General features: G+C 37.0%; 1 protein-coding gene across 1 annotated transcript in view; it reads left to right on the top strand.

Moving 5' to 3' along the window:
- The first annotated feature begins 3,059 nt into the window (after positions 1-3,059).
- Positions 3,060-25,712, top strand: part of cnnm1 (cyclin and CBS domain divalent metal cation transport mediator 1) — a 30,289-nt gene continuing 7,636 nt past the window's right edge. Inside the window, exons 1-7 of the mRNA XM_079634431.1 lie at positions 3,060-4,559; positions 11,942-12,085; positions 16,695-16,835; positions 17,102-17,271; positions 17,468-17,567; positions 22,984-23,129; positions 24,374-24,602. Of these exons, the coding sequence (XP_079490557.1) occupies positions 3,116-4,559; positions 11,942-12,085; positions 16,695-16,835; positions 17,102-17,271; positions 17,468-17,567; positions 22,984-23,129; positions 24,374-24,602 (2,374 nt within the window). The 5' untranslated portion in view covers positions 3,060-3,115. The remainder of the gene's footprint in view (positions 4,560-11,941; positions 12,086-16,694; positions 16,836-17,101; positions 17,272-17,467; positions 17,568-22,983; positions 23,130-24,373; positions 24,603-25,712) is intronic.

Raw genomic sequence — 25,712 nt, 5'->3', positions numbered from 1 at the left:
AAAACTGGAACTCACTGTTTTAGAGAGTATTGGGTGCATATAGCCTAAATATATCAAATAGGATAGGTTTACCAGTAAGGACTTCTTATAGTTTGATGTAAAGCAAAACAGTATAAGCTATAAATGAGTCCAGATAATTGTACTTATGCTCCCCTTCGTTTCTAAAAACCATTTAGAAAAGTCTTTAAAAAAATAAACAAAACTGTATGCTTCCCCTTGTTTTTTAAATACCCTAAATTCAAGTTGTTTAGTTCTTGCTACAAAATAGACTTTACATTATTTTAAATGCCTTTAAGGGGGAAACAAAGTTTCAACTTAATTTAAATGTATTCTGTTTAAAAGTTAACATTTAAGTTAGTTTATATATAAATAGATCATATTTGCGCATATTATTAAAATCGCAAGAGTATGCTGATAAGAAGCGAAGAGAAAGATTTATGCAGTAGGTTATGAGTCATGCGTTATATTTATAAAATGCCATTTGGTCGGGTGATTGGTCAAAGTTCATAGGCTAAATAAATAAAAACAAAACGTCGAGATTTTCAGTTATTAATACAATAATAGGTAAATGTCCACTCACCTTGTTTAAAGTTCATGAACGCTAGTCCTGCCCAAATCTAAAATATACATTTTATTTGCAAAATAAACAAAACAGAATTACCTATATGTAACGCAATAGCCTAATAGTAGTAATCTTCTAATTGGCTATTAAAATGCATGGGCTAAACAACTAAATCATATGCACTAAAGATTGGATTATTTTCCATTTTCGATATATATAGGCTATATATATATATATCTTATATTATTTGTACTGTGATTTTCCTTCTTCACACACATTAATAGAAAATATAGAGTCTTGAAGCCAACTGTTCACGTGCACGTGCGTGTGGACGTGCAACATTTACACTAAATGGACCATCAATATTGTATTAGTTAAAAGTTTCCTGAGCCTGCTCTCTGTCCTGTGAGCCTCCGTACAGAGTCAGACCCCCTGACAAGGTCAAGGCTTTACATACGAATATTGACGACGAGTCGTGGGCAATAAGAGAGAGAGAGAGAGAGAGAGAGAGAGAGAGAGAGAGAGAGAGAGAGAGAGAGAGAGAGAGAGAGAGAGAGAGAGGGAGATGAAGAAAAAACTCTTCACATAGTTGTCTCTGATTTACGAGGTGGACGCGAGTGATGCTGAGCAGACGAAAGTGGTTAGCACACACAGCCAAACATCTCCAATTTCTTATTTTTCTTATAGTTTTATCTCATAAACTGTTCCAGCACGATCTCATGTAAGTGCATATCTATACGACGAATGTTAATTATCGTGCCATTTATACACCAAAAATAGTTTTTGCGTGCATATGCAGTTTTCGCGTGCATATGATACGCACTTTATGGCGTGTAATACGCACGCACGCACCCCCCACCCCTAACCCTACCCAAGGGTTTTCAGTGAAAATCATAACCATTTTCATAAATGGTACGAGAAATAACATTCGTGCTATAGATGCGCACTGACTGTCTGCTTTAGGCCTGGCTCCAAACACTCAGGGAATAAAAATAAGTGTTTATGAGACCGCAACTTATTGTTTTACCCTGCTATTTACATTTATTCATAGCAGACGCTTTTATCCAAAGCGACTTACTTGAGAACAAGTTCGCAGTTCAACTAACAGTAGGACAACAATTGTCAATATTAATATGCAATGACCCTTCCCTTTTTTGTTGTTGCTTTTGTTGTTGTTTTTAAATAATATAACAAACATACCACTGAACGAATTTATTGCTTTGAGAAACGAAAAATGGAATGCAAATCAATGAAGATTGTGTTATAAAATGTGATTGAACTATAACAATCTTGGATTATTGTCGTGTTTTCATGTTTTATGGGGATTTTCCATAGACATAATGGTTTTTATGTACAAACTGCATGTTATATCACCTTACAGTAACCCTAGCCCTAAACCTACCCATCACACATAACTTTGCATTTTTACATTTTCAAAAAACATCTCTTAGTATAATTTATAAGCTGCTTTCTTCATTTGGGCCAAAACAAAGACAAGGATTTCTGAGGTATATGTGTGTGTATGCATGTTTGAATATATTTAGCAATTTTGTCAAAAAAACGCTTTTTTATAAAATTATTGAATAAAATGTATATAGGCTACATGTTGTTCTTATGTCACTATTTGTGAAGTTTTTGCGAGAATACAATTTTACATTTTATTCCATCAATCAAATAGAACAATATCACTTGTCTAGAAGTTTCAGTCATTCAGTGGGATTCGGTTATGGAAGTCGAGGCGAATTGTGATAGAGTGCCACCTTGTGGTGAAGACTCGTTATATTCCACATAAATGTTTTTTATTTTATTTTTTATTTTTAGTTGGAAACAAGTAAAATTTTCATCTAATGCCCTTATTGGACAATAATTTCAATAATGATATGTATGTTTTGCATACAAATAGAGTGAATACAGGTGGTATACTTTCTGATAATATGTCATTTTAAAATAGAAAGAATTTAATCCTGATTAAAATTTAGTTGTATCTCGTATAACGTAACTTATTTTGAAGAGTTAAAGTAATGTAAAAACATATGTTGTCATGACCTTGATCCCGTCATTACATTTACTAAGAATATATTATTTATTATTTTGCAAATGCAATATTTGTGATGCAGTAAAATTAATTAATTTTATGTTCGAATAGCTTTTTAGGCCACTGTCCAAATCCGTATAAAACAGGACATGCAACAGTGCAATATATTGTAATATATAAAAGGCAGATATCTCATGCACTTTTAAGAAAGTTCTATACATCTGTCCACCGACCATCTGGGTTTGTAGTGGTAAAATAAACAGAATTCGTTTCACACCATATTACCCTAGTTCATTTAGCCTAAATGTTACAATTGTTTCCAGTGCAGTTCTTCTGGACTCTAGCCTACATTTCATATTTCATACTCCTTACAGCATCGCAGCCCTGCGACGCGTCATGACGTCACTGCGGTGTAATTTTTATTTACACGAGACTCCAGCTGTTAACACTGACTCGGCAAACAGAGTCGATATGTGTGTCCGTGGGTGTGTGTCTTCGCCACGTGATCCAGCACGCCAATGTCCTTCTACAACCCACTCAGCATCATGGCTGCGGATGCTGCGGATGCTCTCCTCCCGCACCGCATCCCTGGACCATGCCTTCTTCCCCTGCTCCTGCTGATCGCCTCGGCTTTCCCCACACCGAGCCACGGGCTGCTGGGCTTCCGACCGGAGGCCACGGGGGGAGATCTGTCCGTGCAGGACGGGTTGCTGAAGGCCACCGAAGGGACGCGGTTCATGTTACGCGTGTACTATGCAGCATCACCGCAGAGGCTCAACCGGACCGTCAGCAGCTCCGGTGGAAGAGCCGCGCCGTGGATCGCCTTCATAGAGGAACCGGAGCCGGGCAGAGAGGGGCAGGTGCATCCCAAACGCAACTTGTGCGTGGAGGAAAGCGCGAGGAGCTCGGATATAGAGCTTCTCGGCTCTTTTAAGTCAGCCTCCAGTCAAAACTCCATCCTGGTGGAGCTGCTCGCCAAAGACCTCCGGAGAGGAGAGAAAATCAAGTATTACTCAATCTGCGCCTTTGACGGGATCAAGTGGGTGCATTACCGGACGCGCGACTTCTGGCTGGCGGTGGTGGAGCGGCTGCCGCAAGCGGACGGATGGCTTCAGGCGGGTCTGTCGGTGCTGTTGCTCGCGCTGTCCGCGCTCTTCAGCGGGCTGGTGATCAGCATGCTCGCGCTGGACCCGGTGGAGCTCAGAGTGCTGCAGAACAGCGGCACGGACATGGAGCAAAAGTACGCGCACAAAATCGAGTCGGTGCGCAAACACGGCAACTACGTCCTGTGCACCTTAGTGCTGTGCAACGTGTTTACCAACACTTTCCTGGTGGTCTGGATGTGCCAGATCCTCGGAGGGACCCCCGTCTCCACTGCAGCGTGCACTTTTCTCATCTTCTTCATCGGAGAGATCTTTCCGCACTCGGTTGCGTCCAGGCACGGGTTGGCCATCGCGTCTAAGACCGTGTGGCTGACCAAGATGCTGATGCTGCTGACTTTCCCCATCACATATCCCATCAGCAAACTCCTAGACAATATGCTGCACCAGGAAATCAGCAACTTCTACACCCGGGAGAAGTTACTGGCTATGCTGAGAGTTACTGACCCGTATCATGACCTGGTCAAAGAGGAGCTGAACATCATCCAGGGAGCTCTGGAACTCAGGAGCAAAACGGTGGAAGATGTGCTGACCCCTCTCAACGACTGCTTCATGCTGGCCTCGGATGCCATCCTGGACTTCTACACCATGTCAGACGTGATGCAGAGTGGATACACTCGCATTCCAGTGTTTGAGAACGAAAGGTCTAATATTGTCGATATTATGTTTGTTAAAGATCTGGCCTTTGTTGATCCAGATGACTGCACCCCGTTAAAAACCATCACCCAGTTCTACAAGCACCCGCTGCACTGTGTCTTTAATGACACCAAACTGGATGCAATGCTGGAACAGTTCAAGAAAGGTAAGGTGTTTGTTACCTACTATGTGAAGTTTGTTTGAACAAGTGATACAGACTGAGAAGAAGAAAACGTTTAAAATCAGTGTGATTTCTCAAATGGATAGTTCACACAAAAATTTAAACTCTCATTTACTTACCCTCATTTCATTCCAAACCTTTATATATTTATTTCTTCAGTTGATCAAACATATATTTTAAACAACATTGGAGCTCATTAACTTTTATTGTATGAACACACACACACAGTTGCAAAACAATGAGTCCAGGATTATATGATGAACTGTCCCTTTAAGAATATATTACAGTGGCAGTGTAAGTGAGAACATACTGTACTTCATGAAATTATAGATGAAAATATGCTGGTTAAATGTGATGCATTGCTTTTCCATTTGTCATTTTTCTCTGGCTATGTGGTCTATCTAAATCTAAATCTAAATATATATCATATTTTACATTATTTGATTTTGACATGCATTGCACATTGAGGATATAGCATCAGCCTCATCCTTATAACTTGAGCTGACATCTGCATGGCTAGAGGCTGGACTTGAATAATTTGAATTTGTTCCTATGGCAACTACTTTAATTCTGTCATCACAGTTCGCCACGACAGCAGGGATTGTTTGCGGGCAGACAAGCATGTTTTGACACACTTTTTTTTTTCTTCTAAAACTGCATAAATTGCTAATGCCAAGCACTGACATTTGTGGAATGCAGGGACGAATACGGTTTTCTCCTGATCCTGCCTTGCACAAATCCTAGACAGTGATGTGATGCGTTCTGACGCCTGGTATGAAATCATAGTTTGGCCTTTACTGCATCACAGTGGCAATTACGTAATGATGTCTTATTGAGATTGATGGTGTTTTCTACGAAGGCACAGAGTCAATGCTACAGAGCGGCAGCCGGGTGCAGAATGCCTTAATTTAGCATAATGCAGTAACCTGTCAGATTTACCGCTCTCAATGGGTACGAGATCCACCAGATTTACCATCTCCGCAGGGAACAAATGTTCGCACGCAGTAAAATAGTAAAGGGATCATCAGTAGTGTCAGTTCCATAACCGCAGAAAATCCAGGGCAGTTTAAGCAAAGTCCCAGAGCAAAAATAGGATTTTTTTTTTTTATCACAGACTGACACCGCACTGCACTTTAACCCTGGATTGAGTTTAATCTTTGAGCAAGACTTCAATTTATTTTCTACCACACAGTAAAACTGTCTGAGAGAATTCATTCAATTTAGCACTGAGGTCAAAGTTCGTCTAGTGGATTGCTCTCATTTTTCAGTAATCGCTCCATTCAAATAAACATTAGGAACTGTAAAGGATATGTAGTATTAGAGATGTTGATGTTGTTCACTGTCAGATTGTATCTTTAGGGGTACAACAGCTTGTCACTGGGGCAGTACCTTTAAAATAACAACTTAACATACCACTAAAAGGTGCATTTTAGTACTCTTAAATGGATAGTTCACCCAAAAATGAAAATTCTGACGATTGATCAATGTTTATATGTGAGTAAAAGCCTAAATTAAATCTGTTCATTATATAAAACGATCGAGTCTCTTCAGAAAATTTGGACTAAACCGCTTGATTCATATGGATTAGTTTTACAATCTCTTTATGAACTTTTTGAAGCGTCGAAGTTGTAGTTGTCAATGGAGGGACAGAAATCACTCAGATTTCACTAAAAAGATCTTCAGTTGTGTTCCAAAGATGAACGAAAGTATTACGGGTTTGTAACAACATGAGGGTGAGTAGAATCTTCATTTTTGGGTGAACTGGCCCTTTAAGGTACTAGTATGAATGATGTCCCTTTAAGACTACTGCCCCAGATGATTTATAATGAATTAATTACTCATCCCTGCTGCAAACATTCAGACATGCAAACTATTGTCCATGCTTTTTTTTCCAGAAGTTCTAACATAGCAGATATATGGCAAAAATTATGACTTGACTGTGTTCTTTGCTTTTCTGTAAGAGTTTGTTAAATAATATAACAAACACACTAATTGTGGCAGATAGTATTTTTCACCTCCGTGTATTCTATGTTATAAAACAGCATGCAATAATAACATATTCGGTGTATGTGATTATATTTATTCGAATCATAAATGGATGCTGCATTATTTGGACATTGTCCCTAAAGGCCTCCCTAAAACCTACTCCTAACCCTACCTGTTAAACACTGTATTCACATTATTCAATGCCCGATAGGCACTTTTTTTTTTTTTGATATGCAATGGGAATGACAGATGAGTTTGGAAAGAGGCGGATCAAAAGCTAACGCCACCCGCTTTACTCTCCACACCACTGATCCTGTTATCAACGGGATTTCTTTTGTAATTTTGCTGGCTGGATCAGACAATGGTGGTTAGTGTAAATAGCCTCTGCCAACACGGCGGGCTATTTGCACTCTATTTCTCACCCTCATGTCATTTCAAATACACACAATGTTCGTATATTGTTAGAGGATGTTTTTTCTTCATGGATTTTTATTTGTTTACATATGATAGGTCACTGTGGCTGTCTAAATAAAATGAGCAATGAGCTTCTAAAATGACCAAAAAATTTGCCAGTGCAACACCATTTTGGCTTTAGTAAAGACATTAAAGAGGGTTGGGAAGACACAAAGATGGGTAAATCAAGTAGTGTACTTTTTTTGGGCGAACTATCCCTTTAAATGAAAGTTCCTCTGAGTGCTTGTCTGTACAGAAACATCAGGGCACATTAGCTGCAGTTGTGACCTTTTGGTCCAATCAGTGTCTCAGCTTGGGACCGTATGGACAAACAGAGCAGAGCGAGAGAGAAGAGGATCTGCTTCCTCACACTGTGCGTACCCAGCCTGTCACGCTTTGAAGCCTCTGCCTCCAGTGAACATATTACAGCAGGGATAATGAAATATGCAGGCTAAACCTTTCCCTCTCCGTTCAGTGAAATAAGGCAGATGCTGAACAGCAGGTAAAGGTGAAGTCGAATATAATGACCTTTTTTCGGAAGAGTGTTACTAAATTGGCAAAACTGTCAAAAAGTAGATGTTCTTTAAAAAAATAGTAAAGCCATGCTTATTTTCGCACATGACAAATGCTCAATTTAAAAGACACATTGGTAATTTGCCAAATAAAAAAACTCTTAAAGAAACAGTTCACCCAAAAAGAAAAATTCTGTCATCATTTACTCTAATAATCGTTCTAAACCATTATTTCTTCTCTTGAACAAAAAAAGAACATTTTTAAATGGTTTTTGACTCAAACATCAAACATATTTAAAACTGTTCAAACATAGGCACAGTGAATGCCTTGAATGGGATTAAGGCCTTGCCCACACTGATACTGTAAATGTTTGTTTGAAAACGCATCTTTTTCTCTTCGTTTTGGCCTTCCGTTTTTTGAAAACGCTCTCCAAAGTGGATAAATTTGAAAAAGCAGTTTTCGCTTTGTAGTGTAGACTGTGAAAAGTTTTTGAAAACGATGACATAAGTTTGGTCATGTGACCCATATTGTACCGATGGATATTCACGTTTATACCGGTATTGTGCCTGTTATGTGCTATTCACTTTAACCCATTTGCTAAAATATATTACTTTGTACACAGAAAAAAAGCTTGAATACGCTTGTGTGGATGGAGAGCGTTTCGAAACGAAAACGCTGTCTTCAAATGTATCTGGATTAATGTAGACGTAGCCTTTAGAAACAAGAAATCACTATAGGATCTAATTGATCATCACTTGTTGGTCAGCCACCACAATCCTCTCTCTATTGTTTCCTGTTCTAAGACAACCTATGAACCACTGAGCCACTGCCGCCCCATATGTAATACATGAATTACCCGTAGTCGATCTATACAGGTGGAGCTGGGGAAGGAGGAGGGTTCTATGAATTTGCACATGGTTTGTCTTAAAGCATATTAAAAACACCATAGAGATATAAACAACATTAAAAGCTTGATTTTCACCACATGGGGACTTAAAGTACCTATCAGCCTGCACCAGTTTCATGACAGAACTTTGTATTTTGAAAGGACCAAGTACATTAATGGTGTGCCCATTGTAAGGTTGAGTCATGTTAGGACAAAACTAACATACATTTTCTAAAATATAATTATAACTAAGTGTTTGAACAGTAGGTGGCGCTGACACCAAATTCAGGTGGTTTTCTATAAGGGCATTGTGACAACCATTGTGTCAGTCTGCAAAATCACTATAAGCTGCAGAATCACTTCTGTTTGACATTTGCTAACAATTCCATCGGGATTCAAGCAGAGAGTGGCACTGAAAACCAAAAAAACTATTTAGGCCAATGTGGCGAAATAAGTTGTGCAGAAACTGAAACAACTCCAAGGAATGAAATATAATAATTTAGTATCTATTTCATTCACAAGTTCAGAAAATATGTGAAATATTGAGCTATTGGTGGTGCTAGAGAACTATAGGTGTCGCCATAGACCCCATTGCAGAACACATAAAATAATAATCTAACAAATATAATAGGTGCCTATCTTTTAGTGCCTGGTCCCCAAAAAACGTTGACATTACTGAATTGATAGTTCTTATTCTGAACATTTACATTTACATTTACTGACTGAGCAACACACAAGCCTTGTCGTTTCAGAGATATTCTGACCCAGTCACCTTGCCATAACAATTTGGCCCTTGTCAAAGTCATTCAGATCTTTACTCAAGCCCATTTCTCCTGCATCCAACATGTTCTTAGAAAACAGTCAGGCATTTCCTTCATCAGTTCTCTTTCTATTTTCAGCAACACGCTGAGCTTTATTTAGCATTTCTCACCATACTGCTCTGCCACGCATCACGTGTAGAGTAGTGCCAGCTTTAATGAGTTGATTTGCTGGCACAGCAGCTGAGGGAATCGCAGGGACATCCGTGTGGGCTCAGACCCCCCGGCTCCGCGTGTGTGTGTTATATAATAGCGTAGTGATGTAATGCGGTTCCCTGCACATCAGCTTTGAGGAGTATATGGTGCCGAGTGCTGCATTGCCCTTGCTCTTACCTGACTCCTGCAGAGTTCTTCACTTTCACTCAGTGTGCACCGCTACCATGGAGACCAGAGAGAGAGAGAGAGAGAGAGAGAGAGAGAGAGAGAGAGAGAGGCTTTAGGTTCTCTCTATCAAAAGGTTGAGGATTATATCATTTAATCCTCTCCATCTAAAATCAAGGTTATTATAGGTTTGCTGTTTTTATTTTAATATTTTCACATTTCCAATACATTTCAGTTTAGTTTTAGTTCGTTTCATTAATGGTTTTGTTAGTTTTAGTTTAGTTTAGTTTATTTATAGTTTAGTTTACATTTATATTTTTATTAGTTAACAAAACACTTCCAGGTAACGTCATTTAATTCCAGCAAAGTTTAATGTTTCCAGTTTCCAGTTAACTTTTGTGCAAACCTCTTAGTAATAATAAAATTTAAAAAAAATTGTTTGTGATTTAACAAAGAACCAAACAAATGCATTTTAAAAGTATAAAAGTAAAAATTATTAATTCATGCTCATTCATATTAAAGATGAAATCTTGTTAAACATATGTGACCCTGGATCACAAAACCCAGTCATAAGTCACACGGGTATATTTGTGGCAATAGCCAACAATACATTGTATGGGTCAAAATTATTGATTTTTCTTGTATGCCAAAAATCATTAGGATATTAAGTAAAGATCATGTTCCATGAAGATATTTTGTACATTTCCTACCGTAAATATATAAAACATTTATTTTTGTGAATGAATTGCAGCACAATCGCGAACATAAATGGACAACTTTAAAGTGATATCTCTGCCCAAGTAGCAGTGCTTCGCCTGTGCTTCACCCTAGTCCCAAGTCAATATCTGCCTAAGAAATCGCCTAAATCTGCATCGCTATTTGTACTCGTTGTGAATACGCAGGCCACAAGAAGTAATTAGTTTTTTGTTTGTTTTTTTATCACTTTTACTCAGGACATGCTAGCTGGCAACAAAGGATTCCATTCATTGTGCTAAGCTAAGCTAGCGGCGACCCTGCCAAACTAAAACAATGCATGCACTGAGACAAAAAAATGCATTTGCCAACCTATCTAAATGTAGGAAAGACGGTCAATAAGCCCTATTTCAAAAAACGGTGGAGTGTTCCTTTAAGATCCTATAATGTATAAGCCCACTTTGCAAGTGAAATTAAATACTGCACTTTGCTGCAGAAACAAGCTGCTGGTTTGCTGTTGGTGACAATATATTTAAAAGTACCAAATTTCAATAACAGAATCTTTGCAAAGTTGCCTTACATTACGTGAGATTGATACATCAATCTGCGAAATGATCAGACTTCAACTACTAGTTTTTAATGTTGGGAATGACTCTTCAGATGGATCTGCTAAACATTGAATAGCCATTGTTAAAATTTTATTGCATTCAAATTAACTCATCTATTGGACATCACAATGTTGTGGAAGTACAGAACAAGTAAATTCTGTTCAATTGGATCAATGCAGTAAAAACAATAGCTAATATTGTGATAATACAAATGTTTTTTATTTCAATATATTTTAAAATGTAATTTATTCCTGTGATGGCAAAGTTGAATTTACTCCAGTCTTCAGTGTCACATGATCCTTCAGAAATCATTCTAATGCTGCAAAAGAAACATTTCGTACTATTATCAATGTTGAAAACAAGTGTGCTGCTTGATATTTTTGTAGAAGCCAAGTTACTTTTTTTCAGGATGCCTTGATTAAGTTCAAAATAACAGCATTTATTTAAAAACAAAAGTATTTTGTTACATTATAAATGTCTTTACTGTGACTTGATGAATTCTTGCTGAATAAAAATGAAAGATTTTTGAATGGCAATATTAACACAGGAATTCACGTGATTCTTCATAATATGAAAAAGATAGGCATCATAATTATTTAAGGAAATTGGGGACTAATGAAAGCCCAATAATGCCTGAGCAGCTTAGCAAATCGCAGATTCCAGGTTTTTAGCTTGGTCAGCTTTATCATCATAGCCGCAGGGATTCCCAAACCCCATTGCATAATCCGTCAACGCTGTTTACATAAGGTCAGGTCTGGATCTTCAGAACTGTCATGAACCTTCACATCAAGCACTCTTTATGGCATGCGGCAAAGTTCAACTCCTGCAACACTGCAAAAGACGCACCTGAAATCGCACATACGTACAAAAAGGTCAAACAAATGGACATGGCTTAATTTACTAAAGTTATTGATTTTGCACACTTTGCATAATAACTTTATTGATTCATGGATTTATTTAATAGCACTGCGATTTTGTGAAATTAGCTTTAGTGTGTTTTAAATGAGGATGGGGATTATGAGCATAAAATGAAATGCCAATTGCATAACCTGCCATGATGCTCCTATGTCTTTCTCTGGCACTGTAAAGGGAAATCTCATTTGGCTATCGTGCAGAGGGTCAATAATGAAGGAGAAGGAGATCCTTTCTACGAAGTCATGGGCATCGTCACTCTGGAAGACGTCATCGAGGAAATCATCAAATCTGAGATCGTGGATGAAACGGACCTTTACAGTAGGTGTCTTTAATATTTCTGTTCTTTCAATTTTCTCCATGCAAATCCTTGGCCTCATCTTTCAATCACCATTAAAACTTCATAGAGCATTTGACTGAGTGAAAACCTGCTTCCTCATGCGTAGTCAATAATACTGTGACCCTGTTACAAATAATTACCACACTTATTGGATTCCATAACTCTGTGTTATTTGTCTTCTGGCAAATCCTGTTCTTCGCAATAAAGAGATTGCTTTTAATTATATTAACAGTGCTAAAAATAGGGGGAGACTGGGGAGAGTAAACTGTGTAAACTGACTGTGTTGGGGAGAGTTACTTTTAAAAGGAATGCGTTACACTATTGCGTTACTCCCTAAGTAAACTAACATATTTTGTAGTAAATTTAAAAGTAGGCCTAATGTGTTACTTTACTTACTTGAAAAAAGTAATCTGATTACGTATCTCACGTTACTTGTGATGCGTTACGCTTACACTGGTTGCTACATGTTTTACTGTGAATATTTCTTAAGCTAGCTTGGAAAGGTAATTTACCGTAACGTCTTGACTATTATAGCTCGTTGTACCATTACAGAGAGGCACAAAATCATTCTCCAGATCATTTTCATTCACAGTTCCTTGCTGGTGATCATCCGCGTATGATCTCATGATCACCCCACCTTCATCCAGAACGCAGAATCCCTGACAACATTCAAAAGACAGCTGAAAACTCATCTCTTCTGTGAGCATCCTCATAAAAAAATAAAAATAAGATATCATTTCCTTTTCCTTTAAAGGGGTCATGAACTGGCTTTTAAAAAAATTTTATATTGTTGTCTGAGGTTAACTTATGACGTTCGCTTGGTTTTTACATTCAAAAACATCAAAATGAATAAGTAATAGGCTATTTTCTACCCTAGTTTTGAGCGGCTTTTATGGGCGTGCCGCATTGAAGACTTGGAAGTAAACGCCCACTGCTATGATTGGATAACAGTTTTGCATATTATAATGAGTTTCATGTAATACGCAAATCAGTGGGCGGGGCTAAACAGACAGTGTTGAAGTAGGCGTAGATCTTCTTCTGCGGAGGCGGTGTTTGATACCCTTTGACGTCACAGATCCCCACTTTGAAAAACCTGTCGTTCGCTGTGCCTGGTGTCAATAAAAGCTTTTATTGGACTAACAAGGAAGTTTTCAGTTCTGAAACTTACAGGACATTCTTATAGCATGATGACCTCTTATATGTCAAAAGCTCAAGGAAATTTTTATTTCTCAGTTCATCACCCCTTTAATCTTAGCTTATGCTACTCAAAGCAATGTCTAAAACTTGTATTTTGAGCACTTTTTGCGTTGTTTCCCTCTTCATGATGACTCGCTTGCTGTATTCCTCATTTAGAAGCCGCTTTGGATAAAGGCGTCTGCTAAATGACAAAATGACTTTTGAAAATTTTCACAGTTACCGCCCAGGAAATGACTTATAGTTATTAATACCATCTTGACCTTTTGTGACAACATAGTCCAATGGCGAGAAAGTAAGGTAGGTTGTCACAATGGGAACCTGCCATTAAATAGCTAATTATGTGCATTATAACAGATTATATATTTGCCACAAACCAAAATCACCAGCCCTGTCACCTTCAGCACTACCGGTACATCTCCCAAAATCCTTTCTGGTCCACCACCATTCCACAATCATCACCAGCTTTCCTCTCACTATTCACCTAATCAACTCTGCACCAGATATAAAGGCACTCCACACACACACACACACACACACACACACACACACACACACACACACACACACACACACACACACACACACACACACACACACACACACACTAGCTGGTCTCGTTGTTCAAACCTGACCACTCACCTGTACGATTCACTCACCTGAAAGATTCACTCACCAGTACGATTCACTCACCTGTACGATTCACTCACCTGGGGCCTCATTTATAACCGTTGCGTACGCACAAAACAGACCCTGAAAGAGGCGTACGCCACTTCCGACGCATAAGTTGTGATTTATAAAAACAAACTTGACGGGAAAATGTGCGCACCTGCACGCAAACTCTGACCCATGCGTACGAACGTTTTGGAGACGGAGCAGTTTGGCGACACCGATGGTGAGCTAGTTAAATGTCTTTTTGGTCACTTTTAGACAGAAAATCTAAATAAAACGATACATATAAAGGAAGATAATACAAATATAATTTCACTCACCAAGCCTATCACTTGAAGCAAATATCCACACCTTAAATGTCCGCGCCAGCGAGCGCGTTGGGCCGTTAGTGAAACATATCTAACGGCAGATGAAGTAAAACTGTAAATCTTCATTATGAGTCCTAATCATTTAAAAAAAAATTATTTTATGATTTATTTATTTTATATATATATATATAAAAAATCTCAAAATGTACAAGTGTATTGTATGTTAAATGATATGCTTTAATAAAAAGATGTTTGATATGAGTCTTAATCATATATAGGCTACAGTTTAGGCCTATATAAAACAATGATTTAAACTATGTTTTATTTCTGATATAAACATTTAGATTAAATATGCTATTCTCATTAACATTCTTATTAAGTTAAACACTTAAACTAGGCTACATGACATTTAGGCCTACTGAATAGTAAAAAAAAAAAAAAGTAAAAAAAAAATAATAATAATATATATATATATATATATATATATATATATATATATATATATATATATAGGAGACGCATGTGCGCACAATCTTCCGCTGAGTGGGATTTATAAAGTGAATCCTGCGCAGGTTCGGGCGTACGCACGGTTTTATGTCTCAATATTTTTTTGCGCACGCCATTTTTGGCTTTTGGGCGCACGTACACTTTTAGTAAGGATCCTACGCACAGTTTTATAAATGAGGCCCCTGAAAGGTTCACTCACCAGTACGATTCACTCACCTGTACGATTCACTCAGCTGTACGATTCACTCACCTGAATGATTCATTCACCAGAATGATTCATTCACCCCAGTACGATTCACTCAGCTGTATGATTCACTCACCTGTACGATTCACTCACCTGGGGTGCGTTTCCCATACAACTATATAGCTCACTGCTTAACTACCATAGTACGATGCATCGTTGGAGAAATCAACAAGCTAGTCACGACTGTTTCCCGAAACCGTATGTCGCAAAGTATCGTTCAACCACGTTGGTTTATGACGTCTCGCACGTGGTGGACTAAAAACGTATTTTAATTAACCTGTTTGAGATCGAATTAACGCTAGATTTTGTCATATAAGTTACAGACATGGCATCTAAAGACCATTTCAAATTTTTCTCAGTTATTTTGCTTTATTACCAGACTCAATATTTGGCTCGTTCTTACATAGTTGAGCACGTTCGCATATGCGCAGTCTTCAAAAATGGTGCTTTAAATCTCTTGACAAACTAGAATATGTAAATTACATTTGTATGTATTCTAAATAAAAAACACGGGTTGTACTGAATGTCCGCTTGCTTATTTTGCTAAAGATAAGGATTTATTCAGTCTACATCTCATGTAAACAAGAAACTATGCTTCTAACCACAGCTCGAGAGCTCACGTTCCAACCACACAAGTTTGCGATGCTGTTTGCGAACGTTCATTGAACTATGCTGATAACGACGGAATTTGCGACCATAGTTGGCTAACGATGCTGTCGGGAAACGCACCCCTGAACGATTCACTCACAAGTACGATTCACTCACCTGTACGATTCACTCACCTGAAAGATTCACTCACCTGAACGATTCACTCACCGGTAAGATTCATTCACCTGTGCGATTCACTCACCTGAACGATTCACTCACCAGTACGATTCACTCACCTGTACGATTCACTCACCTGAAAGATTCACTCACCTGAACGATTCACTCACCAGTAAGATTTATTCACCTGTGCGATTCACTCACCTGAACGATTCACTCACCAGTACGATTCACTCACCTGAACGATTCACTCACCTGAACGATTCACTCGCCTGTACGATTCACTCACCTGTACGATTTAATCTTCAGTTGTTTGCCTTAAGCTTCAGCCATGTATCTCCAACTCTCTGCTTCAGCAACAGATCCACTGCCATTCCTTCTACAACCCATTTCTCAGTTTCTCACCTGCTTACTGCGATTGTCTGCCAAACCTGCAAAATACATTTATTTGGAGATTATTAACTGTGTTGCCTCCTTCTGTGTTATGACATTTTTTTTAAATTATATATATATATATATCCTTAATATAATCCTTAATCCTAACAAAATTGTTGAGCAGGTTAATTCTAATTAAGTGTATCTGACTCTTTTTGGCACAACATGTACTGTAAATTTAATAAATCAATAAATACAAATAATAAAGTATGGCAAATAATTTCACTTGGCCCATTTCGTGCTGAAAACCAAAAATCAAGGCTCGATACTAAAATGGCCTGAAAATGTTCTTCCATTATATTTAATTCAGTTATTTAGAGTTAAATATTGTCTGGAGAGCAATTTAACAGTTTTCATTTAACCCTTTATTGTCCATACGTCTTAAAAATATTCTCAATGCTCTCGTTTACTGCTTCTTGGTTTGCGGTAAAGCCTACATAATCCATTGCTGTTGTGTCTTTGCAGCTGATAACCGTTCGAAGAGGAGAGTGTCTCACCATGAGAGGAAACAGCAAGATTTCTCCATTTTTAAACTCTCAGAGAGTGAAATGAAGGTCAAAGTTTCACCACAGCTTCTGCTCGCGACACATCGCTTTCTAGCCACAGGTAACCTCAATTCCCAGATGTGGGAGAGAATCAAATGTATGTCAACTTTGCTAATGATCAATTCAAGTTTCAAGTTTTATGAAATTTAAAATGTTGTTTTAAGTTTAAAGCACATACAATGCATGGCCAAAGTATGTGCACGCAATTATTTGACAATAGTGTATCTACTAATTTGGCGCAGCATTGTAAATCATCAATAAATGGTGAAGGATCAGAATGCCGTGTTTCACTGTCAACGATTCTCTCTGTTCCCTCCCGGTCCGTAGAATTAGAGCCTTTTAAGCCAACGCATCTCTCCGAAAAGATCCTTCTGCGACTGATCAAGCACCCGAGCGTTTTGCAGGAACTCAAGTTTGATGAGAAAAACAAGCGATCACCAAAGCACTTCCTCTTCCTGCGCAACAAGCCTGTGGATTATTTCATCCTAATATTGCAGGTGCAGCACACACTTTGAAATACATTTCGAAATGACTTTTATATTGAAATACATATGCAAAATAAAAGCATTTTCACTATTGGACCCCACTGTAAGTGGAGTAAAAGTGCTACTTTGCTCAGTTTTCATTAATGCAAACTTGATTTCAGAAGGTCTCAGCAGTATAAATGTGTGATTCGTCTCTCTCTGGCTGCAGGGTCGAGTCGAGGTAGAGATCGGTAAAGAGGGACTAAAGTTTGAAAATGGGCCGTTCACATACTACAGTTTACCTGCTATCATGGCTATCCTGCCCTCAGGTTTGTTTACTGATATAAAATGCTATTTTAAAGGTCTCCTATAACAGGTTTACATGCATCCAAGGTCAAAAAACACTTGAATTTTCTCCTAATATACAATGCAGCATCACCTATTTTCTCACAGTGTCTGAAACGGCTCGATAAAGGACTGGTCTCTATAAACCCCTCCTTTCCGAAAGCCTACTCTGCTCTGATTGGTCAGATGGCACAGTCTGTTGTGATTGGTCTACTGCTTACCGCTCGTGTTGGAAACGAAACGGCCATTTCCTATTTTTGAATTTCAGCTCCGGATACTTCTTCAGCACTTTTATACACAGAGATACAAACAGGAATAATGGCGTCATTGTTCGTGGACAGCCAATGAAGAACTTAGGCTGGCATTATGCAAATATGTTAGGTTTGAGCAGGAAGTAATGCTGGACTGACTCATTTCAGGAATTCGGTTCTTTCTTGTGGGATAAATTTATCGTGCAGTTTGATCTTTTAAACTTTGCAGCCGTTTTACATTAACAAAACGCTATCTTACACACTACATGAAAGGTAATATCTGAAATAATATAGGAGCATTGTAATACTATCAGAATTCATTTGCGTCTCATTTGATAAATCAACTTGAGTTTCCAGAATATCTTAGAAGATTTTCCTGCATTAAAAATATTAATGAGCAATTAAAAACTGTGATAAGCGTTGAACGTGCGGAGCATACGTGACCCCTCTAGCAACGGTCTCCAGAGATAATTAAAGCAGAAAATCTACACAGAGCGGCTACGTAAATCTTTGGAGAGTAGAGTCGGGTAATTACAGCGGGAGAGAGACTCTCGTCTGCACACTCAGGCAAAAATTGGCACGTTATTATATAAGGATGAAAATCTCATAAGCTTAGCGTCACGAAAATGCAAAAATAACTCCAAGGATGGAGCCTTTAGCCCTTGTTGAAGAGATTAATTCAGAACAAATGTGCGTTAAATCTAAGTTAAACTAAGTGTCTGTGTCAAAGTCTGTCTCTGGTGAGGTTTGTCTCTGCATCTCTCTCAGTGCTGTAGACACACAAAGCCACATCGCAGATGCAAGCACACACTCTAAAAAACGATTCGTTGGCTGAACAACCATTACTTATTTAAGTAGTTAGATTAAACGCAAAAAAAATAGTATTCATAACTGTTCAACCTCTACTTACCATATATAGTATGTGTAACACAAAAATATAAGTTACCAAGTGAACTTAAATGTATGCAAAAATAAAATGAAAAAAACATAAGTAATGTCAACTACTATAAAAATTGCATCAAAATTAAGTAAATCTAACATAACATTTTAAATAACTTTATGAGCCACGTGATATGCAAATTTCCCATGATGCCTTTCCAGCCAAAAATTCAGAACCAGACATTTGTCGTAGCCATTTTGTTGTGTGAAAACGGTAGGCTATAAGCGAAAGGTAAGCTTTCTTGCCCTATATGTAAAATATTAGATTTTTTTAAATGTTAATAAACACTTGTTTAATGTGTAGGTTAAAAATAGTCAAACTCAACGTGAGGAACACGCTGAAAAGAGGTAAGTGCTTCACTTTTTTAACAGCCTAATTTGCATTTTTCGTCCAGAAATTAACTTTTAATCTGAACTTTGCTTTAACATTTTGAAACGTGTTATTTACGAATAGCCTACATAGGAAAACGTTTGCCTACTACTTTGCTAAATATTAAAAGAGGTGGCGCGCGCGCGAATTAATATTCTATAACCTGTGTTCGAAATATTAAAGTTAGTGTGCTTCCATCGAACGCATGGTCAAGTGTTTTAATAACTTAGTCATTGTTATATTTCGAAATATATGACAATGCAATGCCTGGCACGTAGGCTGTGCATTAATGGACAATTCGAACATTCTTTCCCCCACGGAGAAATTCGTACAGGCCTTACGAGCACTTGAGTAACGATCTTGCCTGTTGATTTTTCGGATAAATATATTTATTTCATAATCTCTATATCGCGGGAAAAGGGGAGCGGCCAGGCCTTGCTTGGGCGCGGGTTACTTTTTGGGTAAGTTATACAAATATTAAATTGGTTACAGCTCCATGTGTGCACAATCATTAAATAATGGCGAATCTTAATTCAAACGCGATATTAACATGCATGACAGCAACGACTCTTTACTATTAAACCTTCGAAATGATCAATGTAAACCATTTAAACAAAAGTTTATCATCAAATAAAGATTGTAGATCATATATATATAATTTTTAATTAAATATAAAATATACAAATGTTTATATTTATATAATAATTGACTTATTTGTACAAATTAGTCAGATTTAATATTTTCAAGAGGAGTCCCTTCTGCCCACCATTTATTTGATCCAATTATACAGCAAAAAACTAATATTATGATTTTTTGAAAACAATTGTTTTCTATTTGAATATATTTTAACTTAAGATGCAATTATTTAAAGGTTTAAGGTCTTAAAAAATAAATCAATACTTCTATGCATTAAATTGATCAAAAGTGGCATGGTTTTTCAACATTATTTTCTATACTATTTTAGATAAATGCTGTTATTTTGAACTCTCTATTCATCAACCTTGAAAAAAAATTGAAACTGATTTTTTTTCAACATTGATGATAATAAAAAAGGTCTCTTGAGCTTCAAAACATTATAATACTATAATTATTTCTGAAGGATTATGCATCATTTTTTAGGTTGTTTGTTGTACAATCCAAAAGTGAATGTTGAGAATTTAAAGTATTGTTGCAAAGAGTGAAACTTTTTTTTTAAAGTTTTTTAAAGCTTTTGTAAAGATAGAATTGAAAAAAGAGAGAGAGAAAAAAATATGTATTAAAATGATTGTAAGACAATACTCTCTAAGACAATACTTTTGTTGTAAATTTAAAGTGTGGTTTCATGCTTTGCAGTTTGTTGCAAAAAAATAAAGTGAAATGCTTTATTTTGTATGTTTTGCATGTTTATTTTATTTAAGATTATTGAAGCTGTGCAGTAAACAAACCAATAGCTCAAGATCTTAAGTTAAAAAGGTTAAGTTGGTTCAACTCATTTAATTGTCTTATTTTATTTATATATGAGCTTACATGTTAAGTTAACACAACTAAGATTTATATAGATCTCACGTGGCCTACAATGTGTTGGATTTACTTAAAATATATATGCACCATTTTTGCAGCATACTTTTTAAGTAATCCCAACTTGAACAATTTTACTTAAAATTTACAAGAAAACCTGTGTTATATGTACTTAAAATTTTGAGTTTACGTAATAGTCTTTACTTAAAAATTTAAGTACATAAAACACAGGTTTTCTTGTTAATTTTTAGTAAAATTGTTCAAGTTGGGATTACTTAAAAAGTATGCTGCAAAAATGGTGCATATATATTTTAAGTAAATCCAACACATCATTTTTTAGAGTGCACATTCCAACACACTCCGTCCAGGACCTCATTCTTTGCTAATGAGATATATAAATGGGCATCTAAACTTAAGACAAATCGATTTTTTGCTCTTACAATCAGTCAACACTGCAAGTCCAAATTATCAAGTCAAAGTCCACACTCCAAATAGTTAATAGTTAAATTGTCTACAAATCCTTGAAACAAGTAGTACTGTATACAAATACAATTATATGATCAATAAGTTATGACAACACAAGTTTTTACATTGCTTTGACAGTTATTCAGATTTAAGTCAGTTTAAGTCAGTTTAATGTAATTTAAGTTGAAGTGACTTAAAGGGCACCTATTATGGAATTTTGAAATTTACCTTTCATGTAGTGTGTAACATAGATCTAAGTGAACAAAAACATCCTGCAAAGTTTCAAATATGAAAGTGCACCGTATATAAAGTTATTGTCTTTCAAAAGTGAGAGTCGACTCTGAGTCATTTTTATGAATCGTTAGAAGACCGAAGCTTTTTCTCTGACTAGATGACGTCAACTTGTCAAGTTATTTGAATACGATACGCCCACTTATTGCGCTCCAAGGCCAGCAGGGAAAATATCATGGCGACGAGATGCTGTGTTCTGAAGTGCGGCTCAAAAGCAAACTTTTTTCATCTGCCCAAGGAGGAGCATTTGAAGACTAAGTGGCTACAATTCACTATACCACAGAAGTATAGTCCGAGCCTTGTGCTTTGTTCGCGTCATTTTGAAGACGATTGCTTTTTAAATGCAATCAAACTTGGATTCGCCAGCTGGCTGATATTGAAGGAAGGTTCAGTTCCAAGTGTATTTGCATCAGCTTCCTCCTCCGTATCACAACCTGTAAGTGTTATTAATAATTTTTGCTTTTATATTTTATGTAGCATGCTTAATAATTATTTTGTTTGTTGTGTAAGCACCGTTTAGCTTCTAGGTCTTCAATGACAATTGTATTGAGATATGTGAAGTGTTTGTCGTTGTTTTCGGAGTTGTCTAAAGAATAGAGTAATAACTGTAACGTAACTGCATTTTTTTTTTTGTAAAAACGTTATGTTTATGCATCGGGCTAACGCAAACAAAGACTGATTGTGCTTTTACAATATGAACTCTGGGCTATGCTCGCTAACATAACATTAAATTATTTATCTTATTTTTCGTTTTTTACTACAAACTATAAAGCAGTGGACTATAATCATTATTATAATACAATTTAATTGATAAAAGCATCATTGTACTCCGTGTTAAAAATAAGTATTATCTCTGTAAACTCTGCTGGGTCATCTGACCAATCAACGCAGATTAGCGTCGCGCAAAGGAGGGGTTTGGAAAACGAGTCGTTAAACGAATCATTTGGGAGTCGGTGAGCAAATCAGGTAAAAATAAATGCATATTATACGAAAACAAAAGTGTTTTTTGTCATTGCATGCATGTAAAACTGTTGTTGGGGACTCCCTAAACAACATTAGGAACATTTTAAATGTCATAATAGGTGCCCTTTAAACATCCAAGTTGATTGTACTTAAAAAATGTAAGGCAGATACTTTTTTTAGTGTTCAAACTAAATAGATTTCTTTCAAAAGAGTGTATCTTTACTAGGAGTGTATTTTGTCTTAAGCAGAATGTTAAGCATAAACAAATTAGCCTATTTATTTGAATATATATGTAGTCTATTTCACTCAAAAGTGTATTTAATTCATTTTAAAACCGCACTTTGGTATGTTTTTCTTCATCAAAAACCCTCTAAAAACGAATATTGCGTTTGAAAAAGGCATCTAAAATAATGTCTATATAATAGTATCAATAAGTCAAACTATTACTTTTGAATGATTCCACCACAGCTAAGTGTAAACAAATATACAATTACATATACAGTATACTGTACAGTCTACGTTCTAGACTGTGTAATTATAGACTCTCGATATGCTGAGGAAAGGAGTGTCTAAATATCTGTGGCAATAATTTAAGCAATAATCAACTGAATCTCTGTGATCCAGTCCACAGGTCACCATCGCGGAGCAGCGGTCTCAATCATTCGGATAGTACGATCCATGGAGGCAGCCTGGGTCAACTGAGCATCAGCGCAGGACCGTATTTACCAGACTATTCAGTTCGTCAGCTCACAGACCTACAGATCATTAAGGTACATTTGATTATGCTGAGAGAATTTAAAGAACCCCTGTGGTGAATGAAAATCAAGGTTTTATTGTTGTTTATATGTCTATGTGGTGTTTTTAATATGCTTTAAGACACACCATGTTCAAATTCATCAATCAACAGCATTGCTGAGTATTTTCTCCTTAAAACTGCAGTGAACCAAATAGTCTCAAAAATGTGGTTTAGAACAGCCCCTGTTTCATACCGTCACAAACATGTATCCAATCCCGTCAATTTGCGGGATGGGGATTTTCTTCTGAACATTTCTAAGGATACTGATTTTTAGAAGTCAGCTGAGACTCTGAGGTGGCGAACGGGAACATGGTTTGTGTAACATTAGCAACACACTATTTGCTGTTTGATAGTCAAGCCAAAGGCTAATCATATTAATTACTATTATGTGTCCATCGTTGCATAATTCACTTATAAATTTTATTTTTAAATTAAAGCATAACTTTCTAAAAAATATTTTCATAAATGACATGATAAATACATATTTTTTAATATTTATTAAACTGTCTTTTTTAAACAAATATTCACAAGCATTAAATTCAGTACATACAATATGATCATAATGTATACTTACACTTGTACTTTCCATTTAAATAATATAAATGACTACTTTTATTCAGCAAGGACACATTAAATTGATACTAAATATTGTTACTAAATATTTATATTTCAATTAAATGCTGCTCTTTTGAACTTTATATTCATCGAACAATACTGAAAAATATAAAGTTTTCCACAAAAATATTAAGCAGCTAAAACTGTTTTCAACATTGATAATAATAAGAACCATTATTAATATTAATATTATTAGAAATATTTCTGAAGGATCATGTGACACTGTGAAGACTGGAGTAATAATGCTGAAAATTCTGCTTTGCCATCACAGCAATAAATTACATTTTAAAATATATTACAATATAATTTTTTATTTTTATTTTATTTTAATATTTCACAATATTACGTTTTTTACTGTATTGGTGTATTAGATTAAATTACAATACTGGGAATTTAGAGTGAATGAAAAAGAAAATACATTTTATTTATTAAAAATATAATTTCTTCTTATGACCCAGAACCAGCAAAAAACAAAACAAATACTTTTTAATAATAATATAATAAATAACGCTTATGTAAATATTCTAATACTACGACAGAAACATAGTATTATGAGATATGTATTGAAATTATTGTCTCAATATTTTCTGTCTTTCTTTCCAGATCACTCGTAACCATTATCAGAACGCCCTGACAGCCACGCGCATGGACATCTCTCCGCAAACACCGGATGCAGACAGTCAAGCTCACAGCGAGAGAATGACAATCCCCGAGACACGTTCCAACAGCATCGCGCTTCCTCTGACTGAGCCGCGGCCCTGCCTGACCCGATTCCACCAGCACAGACGGCACGACAACACCTCCACCCTCAATGAGAGAAACCGCATAGTCCGTGAGTGCATTCGCTTTTCGTTAGCGTCTGACTTTCTCAGGTCTGTTTGGTTGTTTGTCAGGTCTTACCCCTTCACCCGGCTCCTACTTGCCCCGCTCTGTGCGGGCCTCGAACCCTGGTCTCCGGCGTGAGAGCCACTCTGGATCTGCCATAACCAATCGCTAACATTTAGTCGTGACGTATGACGACTCAAACTAGCGCACTATCACAACGTCATCGTTCTCAGCCACTCCTTCTGTTCGCTGATTGGATTGGTAAAAATTTGACTGGAGAAAACCCAAGAATATACCACAATCCCAGACCTAGTACTGAAGGAAAATGAAAATTGAACGGAAGTACGTAGGAGGGCGGAGCCAGGCTAGCAGCCTCTAGCATCTGTCACTATATTGAGATCAGAGGAGTGAGGTTTACTTGCACAGCGACTACTAGCTGGCCTCCGTTACACTGGCAGCAAATAAATATTAAAACAATTTGACAGTGAAATATATTTTTACTCTGGAGCTAGATAACAGTCAGGTTTGTTTGAAGATTCAGTCTCTCTAAACCCCTCCTTCCCGCGAGCTTACTATGCTCTGATTGGCTAGATGTTCAGCCCAGTCTGTTGTGATTGGTCTAGTGCTTACAACGCATGAGGGAAACAAAACGCGGGAGCTTTCTCAGCACTTGATACACAGTGATATGAACAGGAAAGATGCTGTTGGTTTTTCCGTTTCAATTCCAGCTCGAGTCCTCACCGTTTTGAAGAGCATGCAAAGTGGATTCGCAGCACTAAAAACAGTGTCTTCTCTACATGTCGACAACACGAACCAGACTCTTCCAGTCTCAGCTACAACTAGTGTTTGAGGGCGAGGCAAAGTAGACGCTCACAAACAGCTATATTACACATATTAATATTCCAAAAAGCATAATAGGGCACTTTAATCTTTATGGAAACACATAATGCATGTTGATGATGATACATGTAATAGAATTAAGACGTTTCTTACAGCTTCCAAGCGCAAAACAAGACAGATGGCCGAGGCCGAACTCTAATCCTCTTAGCAGTAAAACTAATCAGACTTTGTGTGACAAATATTAACTCCGATTCTTAAGCTAGAAATCACTTATAAT

This window comes from Phoxinus phoxinus, assembly GCF_949152265.1.
Source record: "Phoxinus phoxinus genome assembly, chromosome: 14".
Lineage (NCBI taxonomy): Eukaryota > Metazoa > Chordata > Actinopteri > Cypriniformes > Leuciscidae > Phoxinus > Phoxinus phoxinus.
This window is presented reverse-complemented; position numbering and strand designations above follow the sequence as displayed.